Source organism: Myotis myotis, unplaced genomic scaffold, assembly GCF_014108235.1.
Source record: "Myotis myotis isolate mMyoMyo1 unplaced genomic scaffold, mMyoMyo1.p scaffold_m19_p_2, whole genome shotgun sequence".
Classification (NCBI taxonomy): domain Eukaryota; kingdom Metazoa; phylum Chordata; class Mammalia; order Chiroptera; family Vespertilionidae; genus Myotis; species Myotis myotis.
Genome location: NW_023416324.1, coordinates 186,337,745 through 186,355,408, shown reverse-complemented (window position 1 = coordinate 186,355,408; position 17,664 = coordinate 186,337,745). Strand labels below are relative to the sequence as shown.

Here is a 17,664-nt window from a genome sequence, read left to right as displayed (position 1 = left end):
ATAATTTTTAATTAAGCATATTCCTGTAACAACTTATTAGTTAATTAGATAAACCTTTATATTTACAACAGATACATCAAATTAGGGGGGAAATGGACATGATTATAAAATAGAATTTTTATAAGCCAATTATAGTATCATTATTTTCAGCTATTTATAATACTACTTTTTTGTATCACAAATATACAGGATATTAATTACTAATCGATGAGACTTCTGGAAGTCCAGTGTATTACACAGGCATAATTAAGTACTATCATTTAACATATGAAACTAATATATGTTAGTATATTTTAGTGTGATTTCAAAAATTGAAGTATAGAATTTCACCGTTTAGCAAGTCAGAAATGTATTTTGTGAGTAGGCTCCAAACCAAATCATTATGAACCTCATAGATGTTAGTGAGCTTGGAGTGTTAGATTTTGAAATATTTTAAAGATTTTATTTTTCTGTGATACATATTTTTATATATAAAGCTAAAAGTTTTGTAGTTATATATGCTGAAACCGGTTTGGCTCAGTGGATAGAGTGTCGGCCTGTGGACTGAAAGTTCCCAGGTTCGATTCCGGTCAAGGGCATATACCTGGGTTGCGGGCACATCCCTAGTAGGAGATGTGCAGGAGGCAGCTGATCGATGTTTCTCTCTATCTCTCTCCCTTCCTCTCTGTAAAAAATCAATAAAATATATTTTAAAAAAAAACAAAAAAAGTTTTGTAGTTATATAAATATTTGGGTTTTACTATAGTCTTTATTTGTATTGAATGGTTTGGGCTTTTAATTTTTATTGACACAAATTATAATCCACAAATGGGGTAGTATCAAAGTATAAGAATCATACACGTCAATTGGGCTACTGGAAGTAGAGCTGGGAAATTCAAAGGAAGAAATATGAGTAGTAGCTGCCAGGTGACTCAACCAAAGCACAGGCTTTTACTTCATGTAGCAAATCTCTCCTTTCCAGGACAAAATTAAAGCTGAAACCTTGGTTTGTTACTTGTTCCTTAGCATCATCAAACATAGCTGAATTCAGTCTTATTTGTAACATGTGGGAAAACTGACTCAAAAAACAGATGGTTTAGGTAGTTTATTTTTTTCTATTTCATGTTAGAATGTCTTGCCTGAAATGTAGGTATCTTTAGCATTAATTCTTCTCAGCATCCTAGATTCTTAGCAAATAATTCTTTATTATTATTTGGCTCTTTATTCATTTAGAAACAGACTTTCCTGAAATTAGTCACATTTAGATTATATATTGCTAGAAATATTGTTTGTGCGCTTTATGTATTATGCTTAAACTTATAATTAAAGGCAGTACTTTTGTTTCAATAGCTTACAGCAATAAGACAACTTCTAAAAGTTTATATTTATACACACACACACACACACACACACACACATACATACATGATACAAATGTAGACTGCCTACAGTTTCTTCAGTATATTGGTGGGGAGAATAAGTACACAGAAGGAATTATCAAAGAAGTCGTTTAGAATATAAGGAAATAAACAGAAGATGAGGAATGATGAACAATGAAGAAAGTAAGAGAAAATTTAGAGGAAGAAATGGAAGAAAGAAAAGAGGGAAGGATTAAAGCAGCCTTTCCAGAACTCTCCATGTATTTCCATAAATAGCTCTTCATATAAGAGTGTAATTTATCTATTGCATTTTTATTTTTGCTTTACCCCTAAAAGGGGAAAAAAGAAGCAAGACAAGGTGAGAAAGGAGTCCCAAACAGTATCTGGGATTTGGAATCACAAGAGGAAAGGGAAGAGAGTACAAATCTTCAGCATTTCAGACCTCAGATAATTCTTATGGCTACCACACTGGGGCAGCTATCTTTGGTTAATCTGAGAACTGCTCCTAAGGTCTTTTGTCCATTGTTCAGAGTACATGGCTTTGGTTGTTATTTAATATTTATTTATGGCACCTGTTTCTACTTACTTTGACATTTGGACACTCACTGTTAGCAACCGCTTAACCTTTTAAATTATTGCTTTGTGGCTTATAAAAAGAGACCAGGCAAGAGTGAAGGTGAACTGGTACAATGTAGTTACCATACTGGAAATACAACTCAAAATAAATGCCTGTAGCTGAGGCCAAGAGGCAGTCAGGTTTTGGCTCTATCAACTTATATTTGAAAGACATGTAATTTTAAAAATTCTCCATCCTGTCTTTTGTCTAGATTACCACATCTACTCCAGAGAAAGTTTGATAGAAAGTCCTATGTTCCACTTAAAAAGATTTGCAGAACATATTTGTAAATTATTCTTTAGTACGTGAATTTCTCAAGTTAATGATTGCATTAAATTAATATTCTTACTTTGCAGGAAGTTGGTGAGCCATCTAAAGAAGAGAAGGCTGTAGCCAAATATCTTCGATTCAACTGTCCAACAAAGTCTACCAATATGATGGGCCATCGGGTTGACTATTTTATTGGTAGGATTATATCAGTGTATATGTTAGTGTATATACCTTATGAAGATACCTACATTTGGGATATGTACACGTTTTAAAAGTGTTTTCCAAGTGTGATGAGGGGAGCTGGGTGATGACAATTGATTGTCCTTTTCTTTCCTTTTATGAGTGAAACTATCAATAAGAAGAAGAAGATAAAAGGAAGTACTTTGTAATAACATTTCTTGGAAATTTTTTAAATAGAATTTGTTTTCAGTATCAATACTACCTTTTGTTCAGATAGTACATGTACTTAAAGATAATCCATTTATAAAACTCGGGAGTAGAATTCAGTGTGGAGCAAATCCTGTTGGAACCACCTTAGGAGCTTTGGATCTTCACATAATCCAACACTCTTATTGTAAGCTAATGTTATCTATAACATAGTCCCATAGCTTATAAACAGTAGTTGAGTTTGCCTCTGATCCATTAAGGTTGAATTGCCATTATAGAAAAGAAATTTACTTGCCTTTCTTTAATATAATGATTAATTTTTATATTCATTAAGAGTTTAGAAAAAATTGATGTGCTATTTGCTTCAGAACTAATATATTTAGCTGCTTCTAGAAGTAGCTTGTTCAGAACTTATTCCTCAGTGGGTTACAGTTAAAAGCATAATGATAGAATTTGTTACTGGAGGAGAGGAAGATTTTTGGTTTCTTTAGCCTTCATTTAATTGTAATTATTTGATGATTGATATTTATTTTGAATTCTTTAGAATATTTTCCCATTAATTTATCTTGCCTTAGTTAATGTTTTAAAATATAATTTATTTCCCAGCATTACTTTAAAAAGATGCTTACTGATATGCTTCACAAATTGAGGTTTTGAGGAACTATTTATCATGATCATGTCAGACTTAAATTTTCTATTGAATTTGGTTTTATTTTCTGATGCCATTATGTTGAAATTTGCCTTAGAAAATATTATTTAGGTAGACATAAATTTCTATGTATACTAAATGTAAAATAATAAATTTCTTCTTTAGCTTCAAAAGCAGTGGATTGCCTTTTGGATTCAAAGTGGGCAAAGGCCAAGAAAGGAGAGGAAGCTTTATTTACAACAAGGGAGTCTGTGGTTGACTACTGCAACAGGTAGTGTTTATTTCTTAGTGAAGGATAACTAAATAGTAACTTAGTAATATTCTCCATAGTTCTGAAGCTTCTTACCCATTTTCATCATTAAACGTAATGATATTAAAACATAGCTCAAACATAGCTTTTACATTCAAACTGGATTTCTTCAGTACCTCTAGAAGTACATTTATTTGGTTATACTATCATATTTTTATGATTTTTATTTGTGTTCTATTAACATTTGTACATTTGCCAGGCTGACTAAACCAAAGAGGTCAGCAATAAAAATCATACAACAGTGCCTACAGTGAACAAAAAAGTCTTTCTTTTCTAGAACAAATGGTTGGGGAGTCTTTTCTAAAATTTTGGCAGGGATTCCTAATAGACCTGTTGTTCCTGGGGATTTTGTTTGCTTGTTTGTTCTTTTAGTGCCTACACACTGACCTATTAGCCAGTACCCTTCCATATTTTGTTTAGTGATTGCTGATTTACTCCTTATAAAATCAAGGCAGCTGTAACATCTATTTTCTTGACTCCAAAATGAAGAATAGACAGTTCAGTAATCTACACTAATAAAAGAGAAAGATGCAAATTGACCATACCTTCGCAACATCCACCAGCCAATCAGGCGTGAGTATGCAAATTAACCCAACAAAGATGGTGGGTTAATTTGCATGCACAGGTGCTGAGCGGCTGGGGCAGGGCAGGACAACAACGCAGGTGTTCCTCAGTGCTCCAGCTGTTCCAGGCCTCTGGGCAGCGTGGGAAGGCGGAAAGGCAGCTCTGGCCAGCCAGAGCGAAAGCAGTGCTGGCAGCCAGGGGAAGTAAGGCCCATTCTTGCACGAATCTTCGTGCATCGGGCCTCTAGTGTATTCATGTTTTTCATAAGTACTCCTTTGGGAAAAACTTTTGATGGTGAGTGGTATATAAAAATCAGTTTCCTCTTGGAAATAAGTACACTGGTTTTTTTTTTTTTCATTTTTTCCCTTTGGTTTAAATAGTTCAGCATATTTATTAAGATATTGGTGAACCAAGTTTTTTTTTTTTATGACACTATAGTTTATAGTAGGTGGGAATTTGACGTTTTAGATTATTTTATATGTATGGTAGGGAGGTACACATAGCAATTTACTAGTATATTGTCTAAAGACATTTAAAGTATCAGCCACATGAGGCTCCTCTGAAAAACCATTACTTCACAGCCTTGTTTCTAAAGCTGTAAAGTTAAGGAATTATTTAAAATTTCTAAAATTGCCCTATCCGGTTTGGCTCAGTGGATAGAGCATTGGACTGTGGACTGAAGGGTCCCAGGTTCCAATTCCAGTCAAGGACACATGCCCAGGTTGTGGGCTCGATCCCAGTAGAAGGTGTGAAGGAGGCAGCCAATCAGTGATTCTCTCTCATCATTGATGTTTCTATCTCTCCCTCTCTCTTCCTCTCTGAAATCAATAAAAACGTTCAAAAAATTTTTTTCTTAAAATTTGTAGTTGTTAAAAACTAGAGTCACTAATGGACCTTTCAGAAGCAATACAATTTTCATTGTTGGAGCAGGGATGAGCTAACAGTGGTATAGTTGGTATTTTTCTTTACAGCCACTTGTATGTTTAGCACTCCAAAGTACAAATTTCCCTGCCTTGCCTCAAAATAGATTTTTTTATATGTGATATAAAAACTAAGCAATGTAAGAAACACAAAAACAGAGAATGCTATGTAAATTATCCAAAGTCACACAGCTAATTAAAGTATCAGCCAGAATTCTAAATGCAACAGTCTTACTCCATAGCCTGTGCTATATATATATTTCAGAGATGAAGAGAGAAGGAGAGAGATAGAAACATCAATGATGAGAGAGAATCATTGATCGGTTGCCCCTCACACCCCTGCCATTGAAGATTGAGCCTGCAATCCTGGCATGTGCCCCGACCTGGAATTGAACTGTGACCTCCTGGTTCATAGGTCAACGTTCAACCACTGAACCACACCAGTCGCCACAGTCCATGCTCTTAACCACTGCATGCTATACTGTCTCCTCCAACAAAATGATGATGCATTTAATGAAGTAAAAATTAAGATTAAGGAATTCACCTGTCAATACAGGTATCCTCTGCTTTCGAAAGTTCGCAAAAGACCTACATTATTTTTTAAACATATTTTTATTGATTTTGGAGAGGAAGGGAGAGGGAGAGAGAGATAGAAACATCCATGATGAGAGAGAATCATTGATTGGCTGCCTCCTTCACACCCCCTACTGGGGATCGAGCCCACAACCCGGGCATGTGCCCTGGACCGGAATTGAACCTGGGACCCTTCAGTCCAAAGGCCGATGCTCTATCCACTGATCCAAACCGGCTAGGGCAAGACCTACATTATTACAGTAACAGCTTTATTTGTAAAAGTAAAAATCCTCTTCAGATTTCTTTAGGTTAACAAAAATAGGTACTAAAGTCAAGTGACATAAAGCAAATTTTTGAAAAGCAAGAGATACCCTTATTTTCCTCCCTTTCAGCTTACAAAAAGTTTCCTAGGAACTCTCTTACTTTCAAATAGCAGGGAAAATAGAACTATTTGAATATTAAATCTATAAGCCCAAATTTCTGAGGAGAGCAGCCAGCATTAAGCCACATCTGTTAGCTTTTTAGGAGTATTGATACCTTGTTATATGAAAAGCCCAAAAGACCTGAGTACAGAAAATGCCCTAGAGCTGTGGTCGGCAAACCGTGGCTCACGAGCCAAATGCGGCTCTTTGGCCCCTTGACTGTGGCTCTTCCACAAAATACCACATGCGGGCGCACACGTACAGTGCGATTGAAACTTCTTGGCCCATGCACAGACATCAGTATTTTGTGGAAGAGCCACAGTCAAGAGGCCAAAGAGCCGCATGTGGCTCACAAGCCGCAGTTTGCCGACCATTGCCTTAGAGATACACTCATTTTTCATTGTGTATGTTATTCCCATTCATGTCAGGTTGTTTTTCCTTTCTGCACTAAAATGGGGACACATAACTACTTAAATTCTTCAAAGCCACTTCTAATACAACCATGGAGGCCTCCTGATGGCCAGCCCTCATGGATTCCTGCTTGGCTATAGACAAAAGTACAAAAGGACACCTTTCCACTCTCATTTTCTGAAGCTGCTAAGTGGGCTTAAGGGAGTCTGAAGACAAACAGAACAAGAAAGTGTAGGATAATACACAAAACAAACTTATCTAAGATGTCCTAGTGCAGTGGTTCTTTGTATCCTATTTCAAGCATGAACTCTTCAGCCTTTAATCTAGCACCATCCTAACTCTCCCAAATGACTGCATCACCAACGCTCAGTCCAATAATCTCCTTCCAACTCCTGTTCATATGCCGCACTCATTCTCTCTTCTAGTCTTTACCTAATCATAACCTGCCACTTTTCCCAAATGGCTCTCCCTCTCTCCCCTCTGCTTTTCAATATAAATATCTCTCAAGTCCCGTCTCCACCATGTGATATTCCTCAGGCCCTCCAGCCCACATTAATCTTTGTATCTGAAGTGCGACAGTATTTATAAAGGTGCTATCATATAGTTTAGCCCTAAACTATTTTAGAATTGTTGCACGTGTTAGTTTTTTTTAACTTCTTGGCAGCTAAATCTGAAGGCAATTGTAGGACTGTTTTATACTTTATTGTTACTCGATAGCACAATGTGGGCATTTAATGAAACCTCACCATTGTCACATAAGTGAAAGTCCTGAACACATATCTGGCATCTATAAATGTTTGTTAAACCTAAAAAAATTTTTAAAAAATTAAGAGGTGAGGAAAGCAATTTAATAACTTGCTGCCTTTAACCAATTTATTTATTCAACAAATATCTATTATATGCCAGGCCCCGGAAATACAAAGATGACTGTGACTTGGTTCCTGCCTCCAAAGCACCTAATCTAGTCTGTTAAAGAAGATTCATGACTACTACAGTGCAGTGTGTTCCGTAAGGAAGACAGAGATGGGGAAACTTTAAGAATGGCTTCACAGGAAAAATGTGTTTTTTCAAATTTTGAAACGTAGATAGCTGATTACCCAGCAAATGATAGGAGAAAGGACATTTGATCCTGGCAAAGGGCATAGAACAGGGAAGTATGGGGAAGTAAGATAGGGAAATATGAATAGTTATGTGAAAGTGTCAGAGAGCTTTGTTTAAGTGATTTGTACTATATGACGTACTTAAAGCTTAATTAATGGAGGCCCTGATATTATTACAATAGTAAATGTCATCTCACTTTTGAGGCATAAAGTGAGTTGAAGTAGAAGTTCTCTGGAAACCTATCAAGGAATAAGTCAATGAATGTACTTATTACTAGTATTACTTATTACAGAATGGAATGATGTTAAAATTAGTGATTCATGAGACCAAATGTGTTTGTGTATGTGTATTCCGTAACTATTAAAGAAATTCAAGATTTTGTTATGGCAGTAATGGCTAACATATAACATATATGCCATGCTTCTCATTTAGTCCTAGAAACCCCTATGAAATAGCGACCACATTTTTAAAAAACATTTTTATGTGTGTTTTTTTATTGATTTTAGAGAGAGGAAAAGAGAGGGAGAAATAGAAACATCAGTCATGAGAGAGAATCGTTGATCGATCAGCTGCCTCCTGCATGTCCCTGCTGGGAATTGAGTCTGCAACCCAGGCATGTGCCCTGACTAGGAATCAAATGTGACCTCCTGGTTGATGGGTTGATACTCAACCACTGAGCCACACCAGCAGGGCTGAATATGAACTTTTCAACAATTTGATTGGTTTACAGTCTATTTTCCTTTTATGGGGTGGGGCAACTGTGCAGGAATGGTGACAGAGCTGATTTTTCTACTGGCTCTGTGCACTTCTGTGTCTACTCACTAAGGGAAAGATTTTTTTCTCTTAAAATTCTGTTTGATTTTTTAAATTATTTATTACTTTATTAAGAACAAATTTTTCCACTTAAAATGATATAGAAGAAAATCCGACTTAGTTATATAAAACACATTACCATTTGAGAATGTGTACTCAAGTATCTGTGTGTATATATATGTACGCTTCATATATGGAAATCCATAATATGAACTGTAATATGAAATGCTGGTTTGTAACTAATATACAATGAATAGGATGTGTTTTTGTTTTCATGTTAAGTGGTAAATAATGTTCCTGATAGAAAATCTGGAAATCACATAAGTACAGAAGTAAATAAAATTAGAATATTTTCATTATAAATTTTTATAAGAAATTCTGAAGTAGAGTAAAATTTTGAAATCCCCCTTCATATTCAAATACCTACCACTACTCTTAAATCTCACTTTCTACCCATAAGTAGTTAATTATTAAGGGACTCATTTCAATATTTTGTTGGTATACATACATATGTATATGTGTAGTGGATATTAACGGTGGAGTCTTTGGGGGTATTTCAGACAGTTGCACAATTACTTGCTATATAGATCTTTTGAACAAGTGGAAGGCCAGGTGAGGGTACCTAGAAGTTAGCTTTGTGGAGATGTCCTTGGGGTGTACTAATGGGGCAGCAGAAAGAAGCCCAGCCAGGCAGGTAAAAACCGGTGCTTGGAGGGCAGAGCATAATACCAGAAATAAGTGATCATTTGGCAGGAGAGGGGCATCCAGTTAACAGGTGGTATGATGTGCTTGAGCAGGCCCCTGAAGGTGGGTAATGACCATTAACAGGCACAGGTGGTGGCAGTGAGTTGTGTTTTGGTGATTGTACTTGATCAGGCAGAAATGAAGACACAAATCAGAAACTCTGAAACTGGATTCGAAAAGATGGCTTTGAGGTGACAAATGTAAGGATTTTTCAGTGGGATTATAAGGTTAGAAATTTGAGACAACATTAAATAAAACAGAGTCATGGTTACTCTTAATGAATGTAGAGAAAATTTCATAAGGATAATTCCAAATCTATACAATCTCATATCTAAATTATGTAGTTTAAAAAATGAAAATTAGATTGATACCTTTTATATACCCAGATTGGCTATGTAGTGGTTTTTTATGTTATTAGAGGTGGGGTTGATTTTTATTTTCCATGGCTTACTAATTATAATTTCTCTGTGAGTTGCCAATGTATGTCTTCCCTTGCTCATTTTATTCAGGTCTTGATATTTTTGCTTTTCAGTCTGTATCTTATAATTGTCATACCTTTTTTTCTAAAGGCTTTTAAAGAAACAGTTTTTTCACCGAGCACTAAAAGTAATGAAAATGAAGTATGATAAAGACATTAAAAAGGAAAAAGAAAAAGGAAAAGCTGAAAGTGGAAAAGAAGAAGATAAAAAGAGCAAGAAAGAAAATCTAAAGGATGAAAAGACCAAAAAGGAAAAAGAGAAAAAAAAAGATGGTGAAAAGGAAGAATCCAAAAAGGTGATTTCAATTAAGATTAAGTAAAAATCAAAAGTCATTATGTGCACAGGATTACTGGCATATGAGCAATCTTGAAATGCTATGTAACAACCATCCTATTATAATAAAAGGGTAATATGCAAATTGGCCCTAACAGCAGAACGACTGGGAATGACTGGTCACTATGACACACACTGACCACCAGGGGGCAGATGCTCAGTGCAGGAGCTGCCCCCTATGGTGGTCAGTGTGCTCCCACAGGGGGAGCTCTGCTCAGCCACAAACCAGGCTGACGGCTGCCAGTACAGCGGTAGTGCTGGGATCCTCTCCCGCCTCAGCAGCACTAGGGATGTCCGACTGCAGCTTAGGCCTGCTCCCCACTGGCAAGTGGACATCCCCCAAGGGCTCCTGGGCTGCCAGAGGGATGTTTGACTGCCAGCTTAGGCCTGATCCCCTGGGGAGTGGGCCTAAGCCAGCAGGTGGACATCCCCCGAGGGGTCCCAGACTGCAAGAGGGCACAGGCCAGGCTGAGTGACCCCCCCCCCCCCCAGTGCACAAATTTTTGTGCACCGGGCCTCTAGTATATATATAAAAGCCTAAGCGACCGTTAGACTGAACAATCGGTCGACCAGTCACTATGATGCGCACTGACCACCAGGGGGCAGATATGCTCAATGCAGGAGCTGCCCCCTGGTAGTCAGTGCACTCCCATAGCCAACCTCCCACAACCCCTTCCCCCAGTCAGCCTCCCTCCCCACCACGATGGCACTGATGAGAGGGCCAGCCAGCCAATGTCCCACGGTCCCTCCCCCCAGCCGGCCAGCCCCTCGACCAGCTGACCAACCTCCTGGGGTCCCTTCCCCTGGCTGGCCCCCCCATAGGCCTTGATTGCCGGCTAGGCCAAGGGACCTCCACCTGTGCACGAATTCATGCACTGGGCATCTAGTTTAAAATAAGCATGTTCGGGTTTTTATAAATACCATGGTTGAGAATTTTTATCTCTGTATCTCAAAGATTAAAATTTTGTTACTGTATGAATGTCATTGTGCTTTTTGCTTGTTTGCTTGTTTGTAAGTGCTTTTTCTTCTATTTAACTTGTGTTTCAATAGGAGGAAGCTCCAGGAACTCCCAAAAAGAAGGAAACTAAGAAAAAATTCAAGCTTGAGCCACATGATGATCAAGTTTTTCTGGATGGAAATGAGGTGAGAGTATCTAGCTGACAGGTAGAAATCCAGTTTTCCATAGGAATATTTAGAATTATCTTTAATGCTTTCGCTAAGAAAACAATTTAGATAAATCTAATGAGGTAGATATAAAATTTACTCTTTTTAAAAATAAATTATTTCTCTGGCCCTGGCCAGTGTGGCTCAGTGTGTTGGAGCATCATCCTGTATACTAAAGGCTGGCGGGTTTAATCACCAGTCAGGGCACATACAGGACGCAACCTATGGATGTTTTTCTCTCTCTCCCTCTTTCTTTCCGTCCCCACTTCTCTAAAGTCAATAAAAAACATATTTTGAAAATCAGTAATTTATCTGAATTAAGACATGAAATTTATGAAAAATCAGTCAGAATTAGGTTCAGCTGTGTATGAGTGATAGGAAACTTGAAATAACAGTTACTTAAAACAAAATAAATGCTTATTTCTCTGTCATCAAGGAAATCTGAAGGATAAGCACTACAGATAATGGCAGCTCCATGGTAGGTCTGAACTCTCCCTTCTATGTGAAGAATAATTCCCTCATGGTCTCAGATGACTGCCAGCCTTGTATCTGCATCCAAAGGAGGGAAGGAGAAAGAGGGACCTGCCTCCTCTTTAAGGACACCTCCCAGTTGGCAGTTTCCTTTCTTGGATTCCATTATCCAGAACCTAGTCACATGGTCATGCCTACCTGCAGTAAAATCTTAGAAATATGCTTTTTGTACTGGGCAGTCGTTTGCCCAGCCAAAAATGCAGGATTTCCATTGCTATCAAAGGAAAAAGAGCAGAATGGTTAATTTAGTCATTAAACCATTACAGAAGTATTAGTTATATACTGGCCATTAAATTGTTGTGAATTTCAAGATCTATTCTTCCTATACCTAATACAAAAATAGTATATGTAAAGTAGAAGTAGTGATTTCTGGGAGCTATGAGTTTGAAATTCTAGGAAAGCTTTTCAGAAAATATGTGTCCTAGGCTCATTTTGGACACAGCTGCATGAGAATCTCATGTGTGTATGTGTGTGTGTCTTGTTCTGTAACGTGTCCCAGGGTGATTCTGAGGTGAACCCATGCTTAAGAGCCACATAATTGAAGACCACACATCAAGCATTGGCCAAAATATTATGCCAAAACATTTTTATAGATGCTGGAAATAGCATGATACATATTCTCTTCTTAGATGCTCTTATTGTCTAGCAAACATACACACTTTTAAACATGGTACTGTGTTACAATGTTAAGTGTAATGATGTGAGAATACAGATTAGAGATGGTTAATTTAATCAAGAAGATAAGGAGTTCTGAAGATCCTAAACACTTGAGCTGAGCCTTGAAGGATGATTGGCACATTACCAGGTGCACCGGGAAGGTGTTATAGACCTGTTAGGCAAATGAAGCAGTTTGAGCAAAACCATGGTGCTTGCATTCCTGAAAAGGCTAGATTTTATTCTGTAGAAAGATGTAGCAAAGAAGCAGGCTTTCAAATGTACAGAGGTGGGAAATGTCTTTAAAAATTTGTTTTTTTAGAATGCTAACTGGCAGAAGCGATGTCTGTGGATCTGATTTCCAGGGGAAATGTGCAGAGTTAAAGAAAAGAAGAATGGAACCTCCAGTGTTAAAAATAGAAACAAATCAAAAGACAATACCAAAGAGTTGTGGTCAAAATAGAACCAGGAAATGGAAGGAGTATTGTTATTTATAGAAATTAAGAGATAAATCTAGGAGTTTTGTGGATGATGATTATGCAGCATTTGATTGTTCTGAATGAAGTCAGTTTCTGTTCTATAAAGTAAGTTAAGCTTTAAAGCAGTGGTTTCCAGGGTATGGGCTACAGACCTTCCCTGGGGAAGTAGGCAATGAAATTATTGCAGGGGGTCATAGCATCTTTATGTTCACTAAGCATGACCTTTTAATAATGGTTTTTCGTATCATCCATGGGAAAGAACAGGGTGGGGTTGAGAGCTGCCGGATCTGTAATAGAGCCTGGCTGAAAACTATGCTCTTAACCCAGACTGTTCTGCTCATGCCAGTGTACATAATTATATTAAAGACAAAAAGGTAAACTTTTGGTCTTCAGGTTGAATAAATAATAGTTTACACACATGAACAAATTGTTAAAAGCATGTAAATAGGTAGAAATTTACTTAAGTGCATTACAGAATTTATAGTTTTTTAAACAGTTTTCTAACTGGAAACAAAATAATACTGAAGGAAAGGTATTTGAAATTTGTTTACCTTAAAAAGCAGTTCTCAAGTGTCAAGAGGTTGGAAATTACTCTTTTAGAAGATCTAAAACAGAATTGAGCTTACCTTCTAATGTGACCTTAAAACTTACAGCACTGTGGTTTCTTGATTCCTCTAGGTATTTGTGTGGATCTATGACCCAGTTCACTTTAAAACCTTTGTCATGGGATTAATTCTTGGTAAGTACAATCTCTAAAATTTAGAAAGGAAAATAAAAATGCGGATGCCATAAAGAAAAATATTTAATATAAAATAGTTATGTTTTTAAAATATATGTTAAAGTCAGAAGATAAAAGATAAAATGAGGAGAGTATTTGCAACACATTAAAGCAAAGATATTTAAGAGATTAACAACCTGGTAGAAAAATGGTAAAGATAGCTCACAGATAAAGAAATACAGTGACCAATAATCATGAATGATACTTAATCACACTCATAATAAATACAAAGTAAAGCAACAGTGATTAAGAGAATTACAGAGTTTGATAATATCTATTCTTAATGAAGTTAGTCTAACACTTGGGAAACACCAACACTCTCCAACAGTTGATGGTATGTCCCTTGTTTACGTTTTTATGGCGGGCAGTTTGGCAATGCCTTTTCAGATTTTAAATGTATATACACTGACCCAGCTATTCTACTTCTCAAAATTTATCCCATGGCTGTTCTTTTTTTTTTTTTCTATCCTCATCTGAGGATGTATTTTTATTAATTTTTTTTAGGGAGAGAGACAGAGAGCAAGAGAAACATTGATTGAAAGAGAGAGACATCGATCAGTTGTTTCCCATATGCATCCTGACCAGGGATCAAACCCACAACCTTTTGGTGTATGGGACAATGCTCCAAGCAGCTAAGCCACTCAGTCAGGGGCCATGGCTGTTCTTAATACAGTTGCACAAAGAATTTATTCAGAAGTGTGCATTGACACTGTTATCTATTCTAATCCAAATCCCTCAGATTATATTTAGGAGGGTAATTAGCAGCTGTGTTTCAAATTTTAAATATCTATACCTTTTGACCTAACAGTTACATCTCAACTAATTTATCTTGTGCTGTAATCAGTTGTACAAATGTACATGTAGTTTGGTATTTGTTGAACTGTTGTGTATAATAGGATAAAACTGGTAATAATTCTTATTCTTCAGTAGAAAATTACTCTGAAGGAAAATGGTGAAACTGCCCACTAGAATACAATACAGCTTTTAAAGAATTAGGTAGAATGTACTGATAGATATCTAGAACTGATTAAATGAAAAAGAAATTGCAAAAGAGTAAGACTAGTATAAGCTTATTTATGTAGAAAAAAATTCTATGTACCAAATTTAATTTTATATAGGCAGTCTCTACTAATTAACTTCTGGGGAATGAACCAAGAATTTGATGAAGACCTCCCTTTATACCTTTTGCTTTGTTTTTATTTGTGTGGATTTTTAACCATGGGTATGTGTTATTCAGGGTGAGGGGCATGGGTGGGCAGGGAGAGAATGATTTAACAAGTAAAAATAAAGAGCAGTTAAACAAGCTTGATCAATAAGGTATCATAGGACCCCATTCAAAAAGTTGAAACTCAGGTAATTCCAATACAAATATCTGATAGCTGTTGATTACCGACTAAGTACTAGTAATGTTGCTAATTATTTTATATGCATTATTTCATTTCATCCTTACAGCAACCTTTAGAAAATAGGAACAGACACGTATTAAATATATATATAAAGTAATTTAGCCTCAACGGGGTTAAATAACTTGCCCAGGGTTACTTAGCTTATAAATGATATAGCTAGAATTTGAATTCTGAGCTCTTTTGCTCTAAAGACCTAATAACCAGACTTCTAATTTCTTACAGTTATTCAGTGTGGTCCCACTGTACTTAAAAAAAACTAAAGTTACTTGTATACAGTTTCCCTACCTATCAAAAACCTCTGTATCACACCTGAATGCACCTAAATATAAATAGTGGTGATAGTTATGATTTGTATGTTATTTTTTATACTTGCCTGTAATTTTTACAATAAGCATATATGTTACCATGAAAAAAATCCAGTAAATATTGTTTAAGATCTTAGTCTCTAAAGATTTTTTCACATAGGGGGGACAGGTCTAATACAGTCTTTCACTTTGGGAAAGAAGTAGGAATTTTTCTTCGCTTACCACAAGGTGACCTTTTCAGTTTGTCTCTGTCAGAGTTCCACCCCAGAATCGGAATCTCTGGAGAGGATCTGTTGAATCTTCTTTGTTGTTGTTAGTTTTGTTGTTAGGTTGTTGTTTCTTTAAGCTCCCCTGTTCAGTAGACAGATATCTTATAGTCAAAAAATAAAGTAGACATTGCTGGAAAACAGTAGCACTTGTTCATTTCACATTTTTTGACAGCACTTTTTTTCTAACTATATGTAATTTATACTAGAAAAATCTTAACCTAATTTAGGAACAGTAGTTAAATTGTTAAACAGAATTATGGGAAATGGTTGATAATTGACCATATTTTACCTACAAAAATGGCAATTTTTAATATATCATATAATTAAAGGCTAATATGCAAATTGACCAAACGGCAGAACGACCGATGCTATGGCGCGCACTGACCACCGGGGGGGCAGATGCTCAATGCAGGAGCTTCCCTCTGGTGGTTAGTGCACTCCCACAGGGGGAGCACCGCTCAGCCAGAAGCTGGGCTCACAGCTGGTGAGCACAGCGCCAGTGGCGGGAGCCTCTCCCGCCTCTGCAGCAGTGTTAAAGATGTCTAACTGTTGGTGGGGAGCGGGCCTAAGCCAGCAGTCAGACATCCCCTGATGGCTCCTGGACTGCGAGAGGGTGCCATCCTGGCTTAGGGGATCCCCCCCCCCAACTCAAGTGCATGAATTTCGTGCACAGGGCCTCTATTTTAATATATTTATGTTTCACTTTTCCCCCCTAGGAATATATTCACTGTTATATCATCCATGCAATTTAAAATTTTAATCTAAAAGTTATCTATGTAACTTTGTCATTTCTTATTCCAGTGATTGCAGTGATAGCAGCCACCCTCTTCCCTCTTTGGCCAGCAGAAATGAGAGTGGGTGTTTATTACCTCAGTGTGGGTGCAGGCTGTTTTGTAGCCAGCATTCTTCTCCTTGCTATTGGTAAGTATAACTGACTTCAATAAGGTAGATACTGAGTATTTAGAACTGTAGCCTGGAGCTTCAGTAATTAACATCACAATTAAAATTGGTAAATAAAAAAGTGTATGGACCTACTTTTTGGGTCATATCCCAAATCTGACTCAGACTTGAAGGAGTAGTGTGTATGCTTGATTAGATTTGATCTATTCTGAAGAAAAAAAAGATTTAATATGGCTTAACGTGCACATTGATAGGGTTTAAAAATTAGCTACTGCAAGAATGTTAATGTTTTTATCATGATTGTTCTTTGTTAGACATAATATTTTCAGTAAAACATTTTTATATTTGACTTAAGCAAATGAAACATAGTAAATATTTAAATTCCTTGTATATATTTAATAAATGATTCTAAACAATTGACTTACCATTAGGAAAAATCAATTTGTATCCATGTGCCAAAATAAATTCTAGATGCATTAAGGAGTTTTAAAATATTTTTTAAAAGTCAAACAAGAACACATAAGTAATTTTGTCTTACATTTTTGGATGTCTTTCATAGCTAAAAACAAAACGATATAAAAACCCCGTTTAAAAGAGGATATTAAAAATAAGTGATTAATAAATACATGAAAAATGCTCATCACTAGTAATCAAACAATAATAAAATAATGAAGTGGGTTTTGTCTGTTTAATTAGGAAGATTTTTTTGAAATGGAAGCACTCAATGCCAAGAAGGGTTTGACTGGAAGGAAATGTACCTAAATATAAATAGTGGTGATAGTTATGAATGATTTTAATGGTATTTTTTTACACTTGTCTGTATTTTTTACAGTGAGCATGTTTCTTACCATGAAAAAATTCAACAAATATTATTTTACTTAAAATCCTAGTCTTTGAAGATTTTCTGACATTGGGTGGGCACGTCTAATTTAATCTTTCGCTTTGGAAAAGGAATTTTTCTTAGCTTATCCAAAGTTGTCTACTGATTTTTTACTTAAATATAATTCCTTGAACCATCTAGAGCAGCGGTTCTCAACCTGTGGGTCGCAACCCTTTTGGCGGGTCGAACGACCCTTTCACAGGGGTCGCCTAAGACCATCCTGCATATCAGATATTTACATTATGATTCATAACAGTAGCAACATTACAGTTATGAAGTAGCAACGAAAATAATTTTATGGTTGGGTCACAACATGAGGAACTGTATTTAAAGGGCCAGAAGGTTGAG

At 36.5% G+C, this 17,664-nt stretch overlaps 1 protein-coding gene across 4 annotated transcripts in view; it reads left to right on the top strand.

Annotated features, from left to right (window-relative positions):
* Nucleotides 1-17,664, top strand: part of SEC62 (SEC62 homolog, preprotein translocation factor) — a 30,049-nt gene that overhangs the window by 6,710 nt on the left and 5,675 nt on the right. For 2 of the 4 annotated variants that reach the window (XM_036347556.1, XM_036347557.1), the window contains exons 2-7: nt 2,331-2,439; nt 3,446-3,551; nt 9,708-9,912; nt 11,001-11,093; nt 13,457-13,517; nt 16,338-16,457. In XM_036347556.1, coding sequence (XP_036203449.1) covers nt 2,331-2,439; nt 3,446-3,551; nt 9,708-9,912; nt 11,001-11,093; nt 13,457-13,517; nt 16,338-16,457 — 694 coding nt within the window. Of the gene's footprint in view, nt 1-2,327; nt 2,440-2,697; nt 2,819-3,445; nt 3,552-7,386; nt 7,489-9,707; nt 9,913-11,000; nt 11,094-13,456; nt 13,518-16,337; nt 16,458-17,664 lie in introns of those variants that run through there. The other 2 variants (XM_036347558.1, XM_036347559.1) reach the window with 2 other exon arrangements.